Here is a 22,274-nt window from a genome sequence, read left to right as displayed (position 1 = left end):
GCACACATGAGGGGGAGGGGGTTGTTATTCCATGTGTGGCGAGGTGGCGATGGGAACAAATAAAGGCAGACAGTATGAATTATGTACTTGTGTATATATGTATATGTCTGTGTGTGTATAGATATGTGTACATTGAGATGTATAGGTATGTATATTGTGCGTGTGTGGACATGTATGTATATACATGTGTATGTGGGTGGGTTAGGCCATTCTTTCGTCTGTTTCCTTGCGCTACCTCACTAACGCGGGAGACAGCGACAAAACAAGTAAAAAAAAAAAAGTTTGTTGAATATTCCTGGGAAATTATATGGGAGGGTATTGATTGAGAGGGTGAAGGCATGTGCAGAGTATCAAATTGCGGAAGAGCAGTGTGGTTTCAGTAGTGATAGAGGATGTGTGGATCAAGTGTTTGCTTTGAAGATTGCGGAAGTGCAGTGTGGTTTCAGTAAAGGTAGAGGATGTGTGGATCAAGTGTTTGCTTTGAAGGATGTATGTGAGAAATACTTACAAAAGCAAATGGATTTGTATGTAGCATTTATGGATTTGGAGAAGGCATATGATAGAGTTGATAGAGATGCTCTGTGGAAGGTATTAAGAATATATGGTGTGGGAGGTAAGTTGTTAGAAGCAGTGAAAAGTTTTTATCGAGGATGTAAGGCATGTGTACATGTAGGAAGAGGGGAAAGTGATTGGTTCTCAGTGAATGTTGGTTTGTGGCAGGGATGCGTGATGTCTCCATGGTTGTTTAATTTGTTTATGGATCCCCATCCATAATGCAGGGTGAATGCAAGAGTTTTGGAAAGAGGGGCAAGTATGCAGTCTGTTGTGGATGAGAAGGTTGGGAAGTGAGTCAGTTGTTGTTCGCTGATGATACAGCGCTGGTGGCTGATTCGGGTGAGAAACTGCAGAGGCTGGTGACTGAGTTTGGTAAAGTGTGTGAAAGAAGAAAGCTGAGAGTAAATGTGAATAAGAGCAAGGTTATTAGGTACAGTAGGGTTGAGGGACAAGTCAATTGGGAGGTAAGTTTGAATGGAGAAAAACTGGAGGAAGTGAAGTGTTTTAGATATCTGGGAGTGGATTTAGCAGCGGATGGAACCAAGGAAGCGGAAGTGAATCATAGTGTGGCGGGGGGGAGGGGGCGAAAGTTCTAGGAGCATTGAAGAATATGTGGAAGCTGATAACGTTATCTTGGAAAGCAAAAATGGGTAAGTTTGAAGGAATAGTGATCCAACAATATTACATGGTTGCGAGGCGTGGGCTATGGATAGAGTTGTGCAGAGGAGGGTGGATGTGCTGGAAATGAAATGTTTGAGGAGGGTATGTGGTGTGAGGTGGTTTGATCGAGTAAGTAATGAATGGGGAAGAGAGGTGTGTGGTAATAAAAAGAGTATGGTTGAGAGAGCAGAAGAGGGTGTTTTGAAATGGTTTAATCACATGGAAAGAATGAGTGAGGAAAGATTGAGAAAGAGGATATCTGGTGGAGGGAATGAGGAGAAGTGGGAGACATACAGAAGGGTGAAAGGCGTGCAAGGAATAGAGTGAATTGGAAAGATGTGGTATACCAGGGTCAGCGTGCTGTCAATGGATTGAATCAAGGCATGTGAAGCATCTGGGGTAAACCATGGAAAGTTTTTTGGGGCCTAGGTGTGGAAAGGGAGCTGTGGTTTTGGTGCATTACACATGACAGCTAGAGACTGAGCGTGAACGAATGGGGCCTTTGTTGTCTTTCCCTAGCACTACCTCGTACGCGCGCAGGGGGGAGGGGGGTGCCATTTCATGTATGGCGGGGTGGTGACGGGAATGGATGAAGTCAGCAAGTATGAATTATGTACATTTGTATATATGTATGAGTCTGAGTATGAATATGTATATATGCATATGCATGTGTGGGTGTATATTTATATACATTTGTATGCAGGTGGGTTGGGCCATTCTCTCATCTGTTTCCTTGTGCTACCTCATTTCAACATATACATACATGTACATACAAGACATATACATATATACATATTCATACTTGCTGCCTTCATCCATTCCCATCGCCACCCCACCACACATGAAATGGCACCCCTCTCCCCCATGCACATGCAAGGTAGCGCTAGGAGAAGACAAGAAAGGCCACATTTGTTCACACTCAGTCTCTAGCTGTCATGTGTAATGCACCAAAACCACAGCTCCCTTTCCACATCCAGGCCCCACAAAACTTTCCATGGTTTTAGTAATTATACTTAGTTGCTGACTTTCATCTTCTGCAAAGCTTTTACCACCTCTTCCCTGTTTACCAAACCAGTCTCCCTGACCCCTCTCACTTCGCACACCACCTTGACCAAAACATCCTATATCTGCCACTCTATCATCAAACACATTCAGCAAACCTTCAAAATACTCACTCCATCTCCTTCTCACTTCACCACTACTTGTTATTACCTCCCCATTTGACCCCTTCACTGATGTTCCCATTTTTTCTCTTGTCTTACGCACTTTATTAACCTCCTTTCAAAACATCTTTTTATTCTCCCTAAGATTTAATGATACTCTCTCACCCCAACTCTCATTTGCCCTCTTTTTTACCTCTTGCACATTTCTCTTGACCTCCTGCCGCTTTCTTTTACACATCTCCCAGTCATTTGAACTACTTCCCAGCTCGTCCAAACGCCTCTCTCCTCTCTTTCACTAACAATCTTACTTCTTCATCCCACCACAGACTTCTCTTTCTAATCTGCCCACCTCCCACCTTTCTCATGCCACAAGCATCTTTTGCGCAATCCATGACTCACATACATATTCCCGATCACCAGTCCTTTTTCAGCCCACAAATCTACAAGCTCTTCACCATTTCCATTTGCAACACTGAACACCTCATGTACACTAGTTATACACTTAAATTACTAACCTTTGCATTCATATCACCCATCATGATAACCCGGTCTCGTGCATCAAAGCTGCTAAGACACTCACTCAGCTGCTCCCAAAACGCTTGCCTCTCATGATCATTCTTCTCATGACCAGATGCATAGGCACCAATAATGACCCATCTCTCTCCATCCACTTTCAGTTTTACTCAGTTTTACTTTCTTACACTCTATCATATACTCCCACAACTACTGCTTCAGGAGTAGTGTGACTCTTGTCCTCTCACCAACCCCTGACTTTACTCCCGTGACATTTCCTAACCACTCTTCCCCTTTACCCTTGAGCTTCGTTTCACTCAGAGCCAAAACATCCAGGTTCCATTCCTCAAATATATTCCTGGGAAATTATATGGGAGGGTATTGATCAAGAGGTTCAAGGCATGTACAGAGCACCAGATTGGGGAGGAGTAGTGTGGTTTCAGAAGTGGTAGAGGATGTGTGGATCAGGTGTTTGCTTTGAAGAATGTATGTGAGAAATACTTAGAAAAGCAGATGGATTTGTATGTAGCATTGATGTATCTGAAAAAGACATATGATAGAGTTCATAGAGATGCTCTGTGGAAGATATTAAGGGTATATGTTCTGGAAGGAGGTAAATAAAGTGCGTAAGACAAGGGAGCAAATGGGAACTTCAGTGAAGGGCGCAAATGAGGAGGTGATAACAAGTAGAAGTGATGTGAGAAGGAGATGGAGTGAGTATTTTGAAGGTTTGTTGAATGTGTTTGATGATAGAGTGGCAGATATAGGGTGTTTTGGTCGAGGTGGTGTGCAAAGTGCGAGGGTTAGGGAAAATGATTTGGTAAACAGAGAAGAGGTAGTAAAAGCTATGCGGAAGATGAAAGCCGGCAAGGCAGCAGGTTTGGATGGTATTGCAGTGGAATTTATTAAAAAAGGGGGTGACTGTATTGTTGACTGGTTGGTAAGGTTATTTAATGTATGTGTGACTCATGGTGAGGTGCCTGAGGATTGGCGGAATGCGTGCATAGTGCCATTGTACAAAGGCAAAGGGGATAAGAGTGAGTGCTCAAATTACAGAGGTATAAGTTTGTTGAGTATTCCTGGCAAATTATATGGGAGGGTATTGATTGAGAGGGTGAAGGCATGTACAGAGCATCAGATTGGGGAAGAGCAGTGTGGTTTCAGAAGTGGTAGAGGATGTGTGGATCAGGTGTTTGCTTTGAAGAATGTATGTGAGAAATACTTAGAAAAGCAAATGGATTTGTATGTAGCATTTATGGATCTGGAGAAGGCATATGATAGAGTTGATAGAGATGCTCTGTGGAAGGTATTAAGAATATATGGTGTGGGAGGCAAGTTGTTAGAAGCAGTGAAAAGTTTTTATCGAGGATGTAAGGCATGTGTACGTGTAGGAAGAGAGGAAAGTGATTGGTTCTCAGTGAATGTAGGTTTGCGGCAGGGGTGTGTGATGTCTCCATGGTTGTTTAATTTGTTTATGGATGGGGTTGTTAGGGAGGTGAATGCAAGAGTTTTGGAAAGAGGGGCAAGTATGAAGTCTGTTGGGGATGAGAGAGCTTGGGAAGTGAGTCAGTTGTTGTTCGCTGATGATACAGCGCTGGTGGCTGAATCATGTGAGAAACTGCAGAAGCTGGTGACTGAGTTTGGTAAAGTGTGTGAAAGAAGAAAGTTAAGAGTAAATGTGAATAAGAGCAAGGTTATTAGGTACAGTAGGGTTGAGGGTCAAGTCAATTGGGAGGTGAGTTTGAATGGAGAAAAACTGGAGGAAGTGAAGTGTTTTAGATATCTGGGAGTGGATCTGGCAGCGGATGGAAACATGGAAGCGGAAGTGGATCATTGGGTGGGGGAGGGGGCGAAAATTCTGGGAGCCTTGAAGAATGTGTGGAAGTCGAGAACATTATCTCGGAAAGCATAAATGGGTATGTTTGAAGGAATAGTGGTTCCAACAATGTTGTATGGTTGCAAGGCGTGGACTATGGATAGAGTTGTGCGCAGGAGGATGGATGTGCTGGAAATGAGATGTTTGAGGACAATGTGTGGTGTGAGGTGGTTTTATCGAGTAAGTAACGTAAGGGTAAGAGAGATGTGTGGAAATAAAAAGAGCGTGGTTGAGAGAGCAGAAGAGGGTGTTTTGAAATGGTTTGGTCACGTGGAGAGAATGAGTGAGGAAAGATTGACCAAGAGGATATATGTGTCGGAGGTGGAGGGAACGAGGAGAAGAGGGAGACCAAATTGGAGGTGGAAAGATGGAGTGAAAAAGATTTTGTGTGATCGGGGCCTGAACATGCAGGAGGGTGAAAGGAGGGCAAGGAATAGAGTGAATTGGAGCGATGTGGTATACCAGGGTTGACGTGCTGTCAGTGGATTAAATCAAGGCATGTGAAGCGTCTGGGGTAAACCATGGAAAGCTGTGTAGGTATGTATATTTGCGTGTGTGGACGTATGTATATACATGTGTATGGGGGTGGGTTGGGCCATTTCTTTCGTCTGTTTCCTTGCGCTACCTCGCAAACGCGGGAGACAGCGACAAAGCAAAAAAAAAAAAAAAAAATGTTTCCTTGCACTAGCTCTCTAACGTGGGAGACAGCAACAAAGTATGATAGATAAAAATGACATATATATATATATTTTTTTTATGTTATTTTGCTTTGTTGCTGTCTCCTGCGTTCGTGAGGTAGCGCAAGGAAACAGACGAAAGAAATGGCCCATCCCACCCCCATACACATGTATATACATACAGGTCCACACATACAAATATACATACCCATACATCTCAATGTACACATATATATACACACACAGACATATACATATATACACATGCACACAATTCACACTGTCTGCCTTTATTCATTCCCATCGCCACCTCGCCACACATGGAATAACATCCCCCTCCCCCCTCATGTGTGTGAGGTAGCACTAGGAAAAGACAACAAATGCCCCATTCGTTCACACTCAGTCTCTAGCTGTCATGCAATAATGCCTGAAAACACAGCTCCCTTTCCACATCCAGGCCCCACAGAACTTTACATGGTTTACCCCAGATGCTTCACATGCCCTGATTCAATCCATTGACAGCACGTCGACCACGGTATACCACATCGATCCAATTTACTCTATTCCTTGCCCGCCTTTCACCCTCCTGCATGTTCAGGCCCTGATCACTCAAAATCTTTTTCACTCCATCTTTCCACCTCCAATTTGGTCTCCCACTTCTCCTCGTTCCCTCCACCTCCGACACATATATCCTCTTGGTCAATCTTTCCTCACTCATTCTCTCCATGTGCCCAAACCATTTCAAAACACCCTCTTCTGCTCTCTCAACCACGCTCTTCTTATTTCCACACATCTCTCTTACCCTTACATTACTTACTCGATCAAACCACCTCACACCACATATTGTCCTCAAACATCTCATTTCCAGCACATCCACCCTTCTGTGCACAACTCTATGTATTTATTTCTTTTATTATACTTAATTGCTGTCTCTGCATAGCCATCACAAATCCTCCCAATGTCAGGTTGTAGTTGACAAAGAAAATTATTGCTTACATTGTTTGTGAAGAACCATACTACTAGTAACTGATCAGTTTTACTGATTTGGAGGCAAGTATATCATAGAGAGAATCAAGGTTTGGTGTCTTGGCTAGATGTAAGGGATATTTCACCTTAAGCTTGTTCTGCACTCAAAATAGAAATATGTGATTAAAATAGAATTAATTCTGTGAATATATAGGGAGGAAAAGGTAAAGATGGGAGCATGGGAAAGTAAAGAACAGTGAATGAATAGAAAATATTTCTAAATGTCAATCTCATCTCATTCATTCTTCTGACATATATGACCTAAGATTTATGAGATATCTCCTTTCACATGTACATAGATATTATAGAATTTTCCAGTATATAGTTTTTATAGATTTTCATTTAACTTCTAATTGTTTTGATTAAACTTTCAAATTTGTTGCAGGAAGAAAATCGAGAGCTGATTGACCGATGGATGGCACAGAAGGCAAAAGATGCAGAAAGACTTAATATGGAAAATGATACAGTTCTTAAGTTAGTATGTGTTCTTGATATTAAGATCTCTTGAAAGTTGATTTCATAGACAACTGACAGGGAGACCCTTCCCTTGCTTTACAAGGATTCAGTCTTGCACAGTCTTTGTAATACCCAAATTTGCTTAGCAAAGGGAAAGTTAGCCCATGGATTGAATGGCCAAGGTACAGGCTTTTCCCTTCCATAGATTTGGCTGTTTGTGGGTTGTTTATGTACTTTATATTTATCTATTCTGTATAAAGTATTTTTTCATTTCCCTATTTTTCATATCTATTTTTTATAACTAGTGTGAGTGCAGTTTTGTATTTTAGTGTTGCCAGTTAAACCCAAGTTTGGCTTCTTTGCTGTTGTTTATGTATTTTTCATTTACCTATGCAGTATATAGGATCTTTTTATTTTCTTATTTATATCTTTTTACTCCTTTTATTCAGTTAAACCCAACTTTGGCTGTTTGGGGGTTGTATATGTATTTCATATTTATCCATTCTGTATAAAGTATTGCTTTATTTACTTAATTTTTATATCTCTCTTTTCTATTATGAGTGTAAATGCAGTCTTGTATTTTAGTGTTGCCAGTTAAACCCAAGTTTGGCTGTTTTGCAGTTGTTTATGTATTTTTTATTTACCTATTCTGTATATAGTATCTTTTAATTTTCGTATATTTTATATCTTTTTATTCTTTATTGCTAGTGTATATGCAGTTTTGTATTTTAGTGTTGCTGTGGTGTCATTGTTTAACACCTTTGGCTGTGTAGTGCATTTTCAGCTGCATTCCTGAAGCGTATCAATTCTCCAGCAAAATATGAGAGTGGTAATTGGTCCTTTTTTTTTATTGCTTTTTATCTAGGTAAAATCATAATGTTTTCATGTCTACCATTATCCTTTTTAATAACAGTACCTAATGTGGAATGGGGAAAGAAAAATGAAAAAAAATTATGGGTAATGGTTGCAGGATGGAAACACTTTCTTGAAGTGCAGAAAATTCATGCTCCTTGACACTCACTGTGATGTTTTTCTTTAATTTGAAGGGTGTGAAAAAATAAAATACCTTATTGAAAGGGATGCTAGGCAGGACTGCATTGCCAAGTCATTAGTACTCATCAAAAAACATTGCATATTATCACTACTTTCTCACATACTTTCTTACATACTTAACTGCTGTTTTCTGTATCAGGAAGTTAGCGCAAGGAAACAGATAAAGAATGGCCCAACCACCCAGTTACACACACACACACACATATATGTATTTTTATTTATATATGTAAGGCATGTGTACGTGTAGGGAGAGAGGAAAGTGATTGGCTCTCAGTGAATGTTGGTTTGCGGCAGGGGTGTGTGATGTCTCCATAGTCATTTAATTTGTTTATGGATGGGGTTGTTAGGGAGGTGAATGCAAGAGTTTTGGAAAGAGGGGCAAGTACGCAGTCTGTTGTGGATGAGAGAGCTTGGGAAGTGAGTCAGTTGTTTGCTGATGATACAGTGCTGGTGGGTGATTCGTGTGACAAACTGCAGAAGCTGGTGACTGAGTTTGGTAAAGTGTGTGAAAGAAGAGAGCTGAGAATAAATGTGAATAAGAGCAAGGTTATTAGGTACAGTAGGGTTGAGGGACAAGTTAATTGGGAGGTAAGTTTGAATGGAGAAAAACTGGAGGAAGTGAAGTGTTTTAGATATCTGGGAGTGGATTTGGCAGCAGATGGAACCATGGAAGCGGAAGTGAATCATAGGGTGGGGGAAGGGGTGAAAGTTATGGGAGTCTTGAAGAATGTGTGGAAGTCAAGAACATTATCTTGGAAAGCAAAAATGGGTATGTTTGAAGGAATAGTGATTCCAACAATGTTATATGGTTGCAAGGCCTGGGCTATGGATAAAGTTGTGCGCAGGAGGGTGGATGTGCTGCAAATGAGATGTTTGAGGACAATATGTGGTGTGAGGTGGTTTGATCGAGTAAGTAATGTAAGGGTAAGAGAGATGTGTGGTAATAAGAAGAGTGTGGTTGAGAGAGCAGAAGAGGGTGTTTTGAAATGGTTTGGTCACATGGAAAGAATGAGTGAGGAAAGATTGACCAAGAGGATATATATATATGTCAGAAGTGGAGGGAACGAGGAGAAGTGGGAGACCAAATTGGAGGTGGAAAGATGGAGTGAAAAAGATTTTGAGTGATCGGGGCCTGAGCTTACAGGAGGGTGAAAGGTGTGCAAGGAATAGAGTGAATTGGAACGATGTGGTATACAAGGGTCGACGTGCTGTCAATGGCTTGAACCAGGGGATGTGAAGCGTCTGGGGTAAACCGTGGAAAGTTCTGTGGACCTGGATGTGGAAAGGGGGCTGTGGTTTCAGTACGTTATACATGACAGCTAGAGACTGAGTGTGAACGTATGTGGCCTTTGTTGTCTTTTCCTAGCGCTACCTCGCACACATGAGGGGGGAGGGTGTTGTTATTTCGTGTGTGGTGGGGTGGCGATGGGAATGAATAAAGGCAGACAGTATGAATTATGTACATGTGTATGTACATGTCTGTGTGTGTATATATATAAGTATACATTGAGATGTATAGGCATGTATATTTGCGTGTGTGGACGTGTATGTATATACGTGCAGATGTGGGTGGGTTAGGCCATTCTTTCGTTTGTTTCCTTGCGCTACCTTGCTAATGCGTGAGACAGCAACAAAGCAAAGAAGATGGTATTGCAGTGGAATTTATTGAAAAAGGGGGTGACTTTATTGTTGACTGGTTGGTAAGGTTACTTAATATATGTATGACTCATGGTGAGGTGCCTGAGGACTGGCAGAATGCTTGCATAGTGCCATGCCATTGTACAAAGGCAAAGGGGATGAAAGTAAGTGCTCAAATTACAGAGGTATAAGTTTGTTGAGTATTCCTGGTAAATTATATGGGAGGGTATTGATTGAGAGGGTGAAGGCATGTACAGAGCATCAGATTGGGGAAGAGCAGTGTGGTTTCAGAAGTGGTAGAGGATGTGTGGATCAGGTGTTTGCTTTGAAGAATATATTTATTCATTTATTATACTTAGTCGCTGTCTCCCGCGTTAGCGAGGTAGAGCAAGGAAACAGACGAAAGAATGGCCCAGCCCACCCAATGCACATGTATATACATACACGTCCGCACATGCACATATACATACCTATACATTTCAGCGTATGCATATATATACATACACAGACTTATACACATATACACATGTGCATAATTCATGCTTGCTGCCTTTATTCATTCCCATCGCCACCCCACCACACATGAAATGACACCCCCCTTCCCCTGCATGCATGAGAGGTAGTGCTAGGAATGTATACACATATATATACATACAGAGACAAATACATATTTACACATGCACGTAATTCATACTTGCTGCCTTTATTCATTCCTGTTGGTAACCCACCACACATGCAGTAGCATTCCCCCTCCACTTTGCAAGGTAGCGCTAGGGAAGGACAAAAGGCCACATTCGTTCATACTCAGTCTCTAGCTGTCATGTGTAATGCACCGAAACCACAGCTCCCTTTCCACACCCAGGCCCCACAAAACTTTCCATGGTTTACCTCAGATGCTTCACATGCCCTGGTTCAATCCATTGACAGCACGTCGACCCCGGTATACCACATCTTTCCAATTCACTCTATATCTTGCATATCTTTCACCTTCCTCTATGTTCAGGCCCCGATCGCTCAAAATCTTTTTACTCCATCCTTCCATCTCCAATTTGGTCTTCAACTTCTCCCTGTTCCCTCCACCTCTGACACATATATCCTCTTTGTCAATCTTTCCTCACCTATTCTCTCTGTGTGTCCAAAGCATTTCAACACACCCTCTTGTGCCCTCTCAGCCACATTCTTTATTACCACATATCTCTCTTTCCCTTTCATTGCTTACTCGATCAAACCACCTCACACTGCATATTGCCCTCAGACATTTTATTTCCAACACATTCACCCTCCTCCACACAACCCTATCTATAGCCCATGCCTCACAACCATATAGCATTGTTGGAACCACTACTCCTTAAAACATACCCATTTTTGCTCTCTGAGATAACATTCTCTCCTTCCACACATATTTCAACGCTTCCAGAACCTTTGCCCCCTCCCCCACCCTGTGACTCACTTCTGCTTCCATGGTTCCATCCACTGCTAAGTCCACTCCAGATACTTAAAACACTTCACTCCTTCCAGTTTTTCTCCATTCAAACTTACCTCCTAATTACTTTGTCCCTTAACCCTACAGAACGAAATGACCTTGTTCTTATTCACATTTACTCTCAACTTTCTTATTTCACACTCTTTACCATACTGTCACCAAATTCTGCAGTTTCTCACCCGAATCAGCCACCAGTGCTGTATCATCAACAAACAACAACTGAATCACTTCCCAAGCCCTCCCATCCACAACAGACTGCATACTTGCCTCCTTTTCCAAAACTTGCATTTACCTTCCTAGCCACCCCATCCATAAATAAATTCATCAACCATGGAGACATCATGCACCCCTGCCACAAACCGACATTCACTGGGAACCAATCACTTTCCTCTCCATGCTCGTACATATGCCTTACATCCTTGGTAAAACCTTTTCACTGCTTCTAGCAGCTTACCTAACACCATATAATCTTAAAACCATCCACAATGCATCTCTATCAACCCTATCATTTGCCCTCTCCAGATCCATAAATGCCACATACAAATCCATCTGTTTTTGTATGTGATTATTAGTGCCTATGCATCTGGTCATGAGAAGAAAGATCATGAGAGGCAAGTATTTTGGGAGCAGCTGAGTGAGTGTATTAGCTACTTTGATGCATGAGGCCAAGTCTTAGTCTTGGGATATTTGAATGCGAAGGTGAGTAATGTGGCAGTTGAGGGTATAATTGGTGTACATGGGGTGTTCAGTGTTGCAAATGGAAATGGTGAAGAGCTTGTGGATTTTTGTGCTGAAAAAGGACTGGTGATTGGGAATACCTGGTTTAAAAACAGAAGTTTAAGTATCTGTATGTGAGTAGGAGAGATGGTCAGAGGGCATTATTGGATTACATGTTAATTGATAGACATGTAAAAGAGAGACTTTTGGATGTTAATGTGCTGAGGGAGGCAACTGGAGGGTTGTCTGATCACTATCTTGTGGAGGTGAAGGTGAAGATATGTAGAGGTTTTCAGCAAAGAAGAGAGAATGTTGGGGTGAAGAGAGTGGTGAGAGTAAGTGGGCTTGGAAAGGAGACTTGTGTGAGGAATTACCAGGAGAGATTGAGTATAGAATGGCAAAAGGTGAGAGCAAATGATGTAAGGGGAATGGGGGAGGAACGGGATGTATTTAGGGGAGCATTGATGGCTTGCGCAAAAGATGCATGTGGCATGAAAAAGGTGGGAGTAGTGCTACTCCTTCCTTACCTCTTGTCCTATCACCAACCCATGACTTAACTCCCAAGACTTTCCCAAACCACTTTTCCCCTTTATCCTTGAGCTTTGTTTCACTTTGAGCCAGAACATCCAGGTTTCTTTCCTCACACGTCCTACCTATCTCTCCTTTTTTCTCATCTTGGTTACATCCACACACATTTAGACATCCCAATCTGAGCCTTCAAGGAAGATGAGCACTCCCTGCTTGACTCCTTCTTCTCTTCCCTTTTTAGAAATTGAAGTACAAGGAGGAGAGAATGTCCAGCCTTCTGCTTCTGCCCCCTTTAGTTGCCCTTTACGACACGCAGGGAATACGTGGGAAGTATTCTTTTTCCCCAATCCCCAGGGATAGGAGCCTCTAATATATCAATATACTTCTGGCAGGTGAATCTCCCCTCACCAACATCAACCAGCTGACCGACACCTCCTGCTTGCCTCCATTCAAATAGACTAGCACTGACCCTGCCACTCCTCTTTCCTTCCATCACATGCCTTACCTCTAATCTGATAACATTTTAAGGGTATATCATATCAGAAAATAATACTGTGATATGATATAATATACCAGTGGTATAACTGAGGATAAGTAGGATGTAATGTATAAAGCTGTATGTTCAAAGATGATATGATACAGTCAAAAGAACAAACAGACATACATGGATACCCACTGATGCACAGCAAATGAAAGCTGCTATTGACTGGCCACTAAACACAATGTTTGGATGTGGGACAGTCGGTGCAAAATGTTTTTTGTCACAAAATACTACTCTTCCCAAAAGCTGTCTTCCTTTTCAGCATATTCAGGTTTGTATTTCGCTCTGGTTTTATGTGGTGTACACTCAACCTTTGCATGCACGCCACCATACAACTGTGATGCTCAGTTTAGGGATGTGGGTTTTGGACTGTCTGAGTGCTGCGTTGTAGGCCCACGTCATTGGATATGCTGTTAGCAGTTGTGAATGGGTCCTTATCATTAGCAGCTGCTCTGGACTGGTTCAGTGAAATATCATGAATTAATGTAAGCCCAACTAATAGATATTAGTCATGGATTTTTTTTCTCATTTTATAAATAGGGCTATGCATAAGTATACAGTATGTGGGTGTATAAGAAAGTTGGTACATAGCATTTTTGGATCATCTACTGATTGATAAATGTGCAAAAGGGAAACTCATGGATGCATTTGTGCTTGAGAGGGGCAGCTGATGGGATGTCTGATTATTACCTGGCTGAGGTGAGTGTGAAGATTTGTAGAGGTTTTAGGAAGAGGATGGTGAGAGTAAATAAGCTTGGTAAACAGACTTATTAGAAGAAATACCAGGAGAGATTGAGTGTAGCATGGCAAAAGGCAGTAGTTTTAAAGCTAGGGAAGTGGGTAAGGAATGGGAGGTATGTAGTGCTAACATGTCGGAGAGAAGTGTTGGAATGTGGAAGGTGGTCAGTGAGAAAGGGGAGTGTGTTGGGATAATGAAATAAATTGCCAGCGAAAGAGAAAAGAGAGGTGTTTGGGTGGTACATGCAGGGAAGGAAAGGGAGTGATTGGGAGATGTACATGAGAAAGAGAGAAAGAGATAGGAGGTTAAGAGGAAGGTACAGGGGCTGAAAAAGAGGGCAAGTGAGATTTGGGATGAGGGGGTATCGGTGAACTTCAGGGATAGTAATATTTTTGGAAGGAAGTTGATAATGTTGGAAAAACATGAGAACACATGGGAATATTGGGGAAGGGGCAAGTGGGGTATTAGTAATATTTAGTGGTAAGGTAAAGAGATGGAGTGAGTACTTTCAGGAATTGTTCTGTTTGGTGAGAGATGCAGGAGGATTGGTTCGATGAGGCATGTGAAGTGAGTCATGGCGAATGGTTTGGTGAAGAGAGAAGAGGTTGTGACATCCTTGTGTAAGAGGGAATTTAGGTAGATCAAGTTCTTGATTGGTTAGTTGGGATTTTCATTGCATGATGGATTAGGGAAAGGTACCTGAGGACTGGTAGAAAGTGTGTATTGTGCTATTGTATGAGGGCTCAGGGCACAAAAGTTCATTCAGATTGCAGAGTTGAGTTTGTTAATAATACCTGGTAAGTTATATGGATGAGAGGTTATTGAGAGGGTAATGGCATACATAGCATCATATTGGGAAGGAACACTTTGGTTTCAGGAATGGTTAAGTATATGTGGATCAGGTGTTTGCTCTGAAGAATGTGTATGAGAAATACATATAGAAAAAAATGTGGAAAAAGCATATGGTATGATTGATACAGGTTCTTTTGTGAAAGGTGTGGCAAATATGTGGTGTGGGAGGAAAGTTATTAGCAGTGAGGAGTTTTTATCAAGAAAGTAAGGCATGTGTACCAGTAGGTAAAGGGGAGGGGTGAGTGGTTCCAGGTGAAGGTAGGTCTGTGGCAGACGTGTGTGATGTTTCCCTGGCTGTTTGATTTGCTTATGGGGTGGTGAGGGAGTTAAATGCAAATGGTCTTGGAAAGAGGGGCAGGTATGCATTCTGTAGGGGATGAAGGGGCCTGGGACGTGAATCAGTTGGTTGCTGATGACACAGCACTGGTGGCAGATTTGAGTGAGAAACTGCAAAACTGCAAAACACCAACTTTTGCAGTTTCTCACTCAAATCTGCCACCAGTGCTGTGTCATCAGCAAACAACTGATTCACCTTCCAGGCCCCCTCATCCCCTACAGAATGCATAAATGTGAATAAATGCACAGTAATAAGTGTTAACAGAGCAGAGACAGGTCAGTTTGGGTGTGAGTTTGAACGGAGAAAAATTGGATGAAGTAGATATCCGGTCATAAGGTGAGGGGGAGAAGGTTCTAGGAGCAATGAAGAATGTATGGAAAGAGAGGCCACTAACTGCAAGGGCAAAGATGGGTATGTTTGACAGTATAGTAGTCCCAAAAATGCTGTATGGATATGAGGCATGGGCTTTAGTTAAAAATGTACAGTGGAGGATGGATGTGTTGGAAATGAAATGTTTGGGGACAGCATGTGGTGTGAGGAGAAATTATCATGTAAGTATTGATAGGGTAAGAGAGAGGTATGATAGTAAGAAGAGTATGTTTGGAGAGGTGAAGAAAATATGCTGAAGTAGTATAGACATATGGAGAGAATGAGTGAGGAGAGGTTGACAAGGATGATATACATGTCAAAAGTGGAGGGAACAAGAAGGGTGAGACCAAACTGGAGATGGAAGAATGGAGTGTAAGCAGATTTTGAATGTTCATGGCCTGAACATGCAGGAGGGTGAAAGGCATATGTAGGGTAGAGTGAATTGGAAAGATGTGGTATACATTGGTTGACGTACTGTCATTGGATTGAACCAGAGCATATGAAGTAACTGTAGTAACTGTAGAAAATAGATGCAAGCAAATGAGGCCTTTTGTTCATCTTCTCTGTGCACAACTTTACTAAAGTGGGAAACGGCAGATGAGTATGAAAGAACGTTTTCACATATAAATCAAATGCCCAACATTAGTTGTTGAACAGACATATTAATACAGAAATGGAAAAAGGGAGGTACAAGAAAGGGACTCTTGCTGATTTTGATGAAATGAAAAATGGCTGTGATGATGTATGGTTTGGACTAGTCTTGTTTATTGGTCATTGCCCTCATCCTTCCTTTAAAAACACATATCATTTTATATTGTTATAATGTATATTTATAGCTTTTGGCTACAGTTTGAATTAAGTTGATAATTATCATTTTTCGTATATTTGATTGCCTTGGAAAAGGAGTGGAAAGTATTTAGAAAAGCATTGCTTACATTTGTGGGTGAAGTTTATGACATATTGAAGTTGGGATGTAGACATGAGAGAGGTGGTGAGTGGTGGGATAAGGATGTTAAAACACTTTTGAAAGAGAAGAGTGAAGTTTATGGAAAGTATCTGGAGGGAAGGAGTGTGATTAATTTGGAGATGCACAAGAAAGTGTAATGAGGTTGAGAGGAAGGGATGAGAGCTGAAAATGAGGATAAGTGAAAGATGTAGAGAGCAGGAAATTCATAGAAAATAATAAAATATTTTGGAAGGAGGTTAATAGTATTAGAAAAACAAGAGAGTAAATGAGGGTGACATTGAGAAGAGGGGATAGTTAGTGGTAACATACAGAGAATAGTTGAATAGCTTTATGGGATATTTTAAGGGTATGCGGGTTAGGAGGATGACTTTGATGTTGCTAAAGCCTTCTATAGAGGAGCAAATGCTTGTGTAAGAGGGGATGGAAAGTTGAGTGTAAGTCTCGGTTTCGGTATACATGTGGATGTGAGATGGCTGAGTATTGTCACCATGGCTTTTTAACATATAAATGGACAGAGTGGTAAGAGAGATGAAAGCAAAACTAGGAAAAAGGGTGTGGAGATGGTGTGATGGTGAGGTATGGTGTTTAGTGACATGCCTGTTTGTGGATGATACTGTATTATTTGCTGAAAATGAAGAAGAGTTGCAAAAGTTTCTGGATGTATTTTATGATATGTGTAATTCCAGATGTATTTTATATGTATAAGCATAGGCAGTTGAAGGTAAATTCAAAGAAAAGTAAAGTAATTGTGTTTGAAAGGAAACATAGTGAAAGTATAGATTTTGCAAAGCCCTGTAGAGTGAGATGAGAAAGTGCACTAAACTGTTATAGATGTGAAGTGGGAAAGACTGGAAGAGGTGACACAATTTAAGAATTTAGGAGTCATCTTGGGTAAGTTTGTTTTATGGAAGGAGAGATAAGGGAGAGAGCAGTACAGGGTAGAATATTCATTGGGTCCCTTAATTGAAAAATTAAGGGTAGGTGTAAGAGATATAATTATGAAATTGAAGACAGGATTAAGGAGCAGGATAGTCCCCAATCTAAGCAGCCAAACATGGACACTGGATTAGTCAAAGAGGTCAAGAATTTAGGCTGTGGAAATCACTTATTTGAGAGGAGCTTTTGGTATGACTAGATGGAATGAAGAAAGTAATGTGTAAGTGTGAGAGATTTGGTATGGTAGGGTATGCAAAGAGAATGAATTGTGGAGTGGGGAAATGCAGTTCTTTGAGATGGTTTGGGCCTATGGAAAGAATACAGGATGGGGAGTCTACAAGAAGAGTGTACAACAGTATGATTAAAGGTATTAGTGTGAGTGGAGACCCACCTGTAACATGAAAAATAGATTGGAAGAGTCCTGGAGGTAGACAAATGGAGGAAGAATTCATGAAATGGTGTATATGAGACAGGCATTTAAGGATAGTGATAAGTGGAGATTCTTTTGCTGTGGCCACCCCCTTGATGGGAGTCCCTGGAGAGAATGGGTGTCAGAGATATAGATGAATAGATGGAATATTATCTGTGAATTTTTATGTCTTACAATGCAGCCCATTATTAGTATCATTGATAAATTTGAGAAAGAGAATCAGTGCTTGGATTGATCCTTGTGGCACACCATTTGTCACATCTGACCATTCAGTAGGCTTTACTGTAAATCACACCTCTTTTGTTTATAGCCAATCAACCAATTTCTTATCCACTAAAGTAAAACCTCATCAGTACTGTGTGACTTAATCTTTGCTATAAACCTTTAATGCGGATCTTTATCGAATACTTTTGAAAATTTAGGAAGATGCTATCAGCTGCTTTACTTTCATCATATGTCATGATTATGTCATAAAAGAATCAAGTAGATGGGTCAGACACGAGTGATTTAATTGAGAACCTTGCTGATAATCATTTATTAAGTAATGGTCTTTTAAGTGATTTGCAGTTTTGTCTCAGATCATAGTTTCCATAAGTTTTCCAACTACAGATATTAATTTAATTGGGAAAAAATTCTGAGCAGTTACTTATTGCCTTTTTTTTTATTTATATTGTATTTATTATACTTTGTCACTGTCTCCCACGTTAGCGAGGTGGCGCAAGGAAACAGACGAACAAATGGCTCAACCCACCCACATACACATGTATATACATACACGTCCACACATGCACATATCCATACCTATACATTTCAACGTATACATATGTATACACGCACAGACATATACATATATACACATGTACATAATTCATACTGTCTGCCTTTATTCATTCCCATCGCCACCCTGCCACACATGAAATAACAACCCCCTCCCCCCTCATGTGCGCGAGGTAGCGCTAGGAAGAAACAATAAAGGCCACATTCGTTCACACTCAGTCACTAGCTGTCATGTATAATGCACCGAAACCACAGCTCCCTTTCCACATCCAGGCCCTACAGAACTTTTCATGGGTTACCCCAGATGCTTCACATGCCCTGGTTCAATCCATTGACAGACGTTGACCCTGGTATACCACATCGTTCCAATTCACCCTATTCCTTGCACGCCTTTCACCCTCCTGCATGTTCAGGCTCCAATCACTGAAAACCTTTTTCACTCCATCTTTCCACCTCCAATTTGGTCTCCCACTTCTCGTTCCCTCCACCTCTGACACATATATCCTCTTTGTCAGTCAATCTTTCCTCACTCATTCTCTTCATGTGACCAAACCATTTCAAAACACCCTCCTCTGCTCTCTCAACCACACTCTTTTTATTACCACACATCTCTCTTACCCTTTGGAACTTTCCTTATAGTATGTGACTTATTGAAAAGAGCAGTCAAGGACTTCATTATAAAATTTTCTGTCTGGTCCATTGTCTTTAGATAAAGCTTTGGGCCTGCTGTTTCGTTCGCTGTCATTCCATTTTATCTATCTGTCTGTCAGTATATCTGATTCCTGACCATTTTGGGAACTCCTTGAGGGGATGTCCTTGGCAAAAGTCTCCATAACTGATGAACCTCAGTGCTACTTCCTTGCCTTTTATTTCTGATAATATGTCTTCAACTTTTATGTCAGTATATTGCAGAACATATCTCTTATGAGTGATTTGGAACAATTTGCATCTTTGATTGCACATACATATGCAAAAGAGTTTTTTTATTTTTTTTTATTATACTTTGTCGCTGTCTCCCGCGTTTGCGAGGTAGCGCAAGGAAACAGACGAAAGAAATGGCCCAACCCCCCCTCCCATACACATGTATATACATACGTCCACACACGCAAATATACATACCTACACAGCTTTCCATGGTTTACCCCAGACGCTTCACATGCCTTGATTCAATCCACTGACAGCACGTCAACCCCGGTATACCACATCGCTCCAATTCACTCTATTCCTTGCCCTCCTTTCACCCTCCTGCATGTTCAGGCCCCGATCACACAAAATCTTTTTCACTCCATCTTTCCACCTCCAATTTGGTCTCCCTCTTCTCCTCGTTCCCTCCACCTCCGACACATATATCCTCTTGGTCAATCTTTCCTCACTCATTCTCTCCATGTGCCCAAACCACTTCAAAACACCCTCTTCTGCTCTCTCAACCACGCTCTTTTTATTTCCACACATCTCTCTTACCCTTACGTTACTTACTTGATCAAACCACCTCACACCACACATTGTCCTCAAACATCTCATTTCCAGCACATCCATCCTCCTGCGCACAACTCTATCCATAGCCCACGCCTCGCAACCATACAACATTGTTGGAACCACTATTCCTTCAAACATACCCATTTTTGCTTTCCGAGATAATGTTCTCGACTTCCACACATTCTTCAAGGCCCCCAGAATTCTCGCCCCCTCCCCCACCCTATGATCCACTTCCGCTTCCATGGTTCCATCCGCTGCCAGATCCACTCCCAGATATCTAAAACACTTCACTTCCTCCAGTTTTTCTCCATTCAAACTCACCTCCCAATTGACTTGACCCTCAACCCTACTGTACCTAATAACCTTGCTCTTATTCACATTTACTCTTAACTTTCTTCTTCCACACACTTTACCAAACTCAGTCACCAGCTTCTGCAGTTTCTCACATGAATCAGCCACCAGTGCTGTATCATCAGCGAACAACAACTGACTCACTTCCCAAGCTCTCTCATCCCCAACAGACTTCATACTTGCCCCTCTTTCCAAAAGTCTTGCATTCACCTCCCTAACAACCCCATCCATAAACAAATTAAACAACCATGGAGACATCACACACCCCTGCCGCAAACCTACATTCACTGAGAACCAATCACTTTCCTCTCTTCCTACACGTACACATGCCTTACATCCTCGATAAAAACTTTTCACTGCTTCTAACAACTTTCCTCCCACACCATATATTCTTAATACCTTCCACAGAGCATCTCTATCAACTCTATCATATGCCTTCTCCAGATCCATAAATGCTACATACAAATCCATTTGCTTTTCTAAGTATTTCTCACATACATTCTTCAAAGCAAACACCTGATCCACACATCCTCTACCACTTCTGAAACCACACTGCTCTTCCCCAATCTGATGCTCTGTACATGCCTTCACCCTCTCAATCAATACCCTCCCATATAATTTACCAGGAATACTCAACAAACTTATACCTCTGTAATTTGAGCACTCACTCTTATCCCCTTTGCCTTTGTACAATGGCCCTATGCACGCATTCCGCCAATCCTCAGGCACCTCTCCATGAGTCATACATACATTAAATAACCTCACCAACCAGTCAACAATACAGTCACCCCCTTTTTTAATAAATTCCACTGCAATACCATCCAAACCTGCTGCCTTGCCGGCTTTCATCTTCCGCAAAGCTTTCACTACCTTTTCACTACTACTTTCACTAGTGGTTTTGATGCACGAGACCGGGTTATAGTGATGGGTGATTTGAATGCAAAGGTGAGTAATGTGGCAGTTGAGGGAATAATTGGTATACATGGGGTGTTCAGTGTTGTAAATGGAAATGGTGAAGAGCTTGTAGATTTATGTGCTGAAAAAGGACTGATGATTGGGAATACCTGGTTTAAAAAGCGAGATATACATAAGTATACTTATGTAAATAGGAGAGATGGCCAGAGAGCGTTATTGGATTACGTGTTAATTGACAGGCGTGTGAAAGAGAGACTTTTGGATGTTAATGTGCTGAGAGGTGCAACTGGAGGGATGTCTGATCATTATCTTGCGGAGGCTAAGGTGAAGATTTGTATGGGTTTTCAGAAAAGAAGAGTGAATGTTGGGGTGAAGAGGGTGGTGAGAGTAAGTGAGCTTGGGAAGGAGACCTGTGTGAGGAAGTACCAGGAGAGACTGAGTACAGAATGCAAAAGAGTTATTTAAGATTTTTGCTATAGCTTTGTTGTCTTGAATCTATCTATCTATCTATATCTCTGATGCTCATTCCCTCCTGTATCTCCCATCACGGGGTGGCCATGGCAAAAGATTCTTCTTTTATCCCTATCCGTTATTGTCTCCCTCATATGCACCATTCCACACATTCTTCCACCATTTCTCTCCCTCCAGTATTCCTCCACTGTATTTCCCCATTTCACTGGTGGAAAGATTGGAATTTTGAATTATGTTTTTTTTTTTTTTTTTTTTTTTTTTTTATACTTTGTCGCTGTCTCCCGCGTTTGCGAGGTAGCGCGAGGAAACAGACGAAAGAAATGGCCCAACCCCCATACACACGTACATACACACGTCCACACACGCAAATATACATACCTACACAGCTTTCCATGGTTTACCCCAGACGCTTCACATGCCTTGATTCAATCCACTGACAGCACGTCAACCCCTGTATACCACATCGCTCCAATTCACTCTATTCCTTGCCCTCCTTTCACCCTCCTGCATGTTCAGGCCCCGATCACACAAAATCTTTTTCACTCCATCTTTCCACCTCCAATTTGGTCTCCCTCTTCTCCTCGTTCCCTCCACCTCCGACACATATATCCTCTTGGTCAATCTTTCCTCACTCATTCTCTCCATGTGCCCAAACCATTTCAAAACACCCTCTTCTGCTCTCTCAACCACGCTCTTTTTATTTCCACACATCTCTCTTACCCTTACGTTACTTACTTGATCAAACCACCTCACACCACACATTGTCCT

At 41.6% G+C, this 22,274-nt stretch overlaps 1 protein-coding gene across 2 annotated transcripts in view; it reads left to right on the top strand.

Annotated features, from left to right (window-relative positions):
• Atg16 (Autophagy-related 16) overlaps nt 1-22,274 on the top strand; it is a 111,995-nt gene that overhangs the window by 36,125 nt on the left and 53,596 nt on the right. For both annotated transcript variants that reach the window (XM_071682747.1, XM_071682754.1), the window contains exon 5: nt 6,856-6,944. In XM_071682747.1, the coding sequence (XP_071538848.1) occupies nt 6,856-6,944 (89 nt within the window). The remainder of the gene's footprint in view (nt 1-6,855; nt 6,945-22,274) is intronic.

The sequence above is a fragment of the Panulirus ornatus genome, chromosome 3 (assembly GCF_036320965.1).
Source record: "Panulirus ornatus isolate Po-2019 chromosome 3, ASM3632096v1, whole genome shotgun sequence".
NCBI classification, from domain to species: Eukaryota; Metazoa; Arthropoda; class Malacostraca; order Decapoda; family Palinuridae; genus Panulirus; species Panulirus ornatus.
The sequence above is the reverse complement of the archived record's forward strand: the minus strand, read 5'-3'. Positions and strand labels throughout refer to the sequence as shown.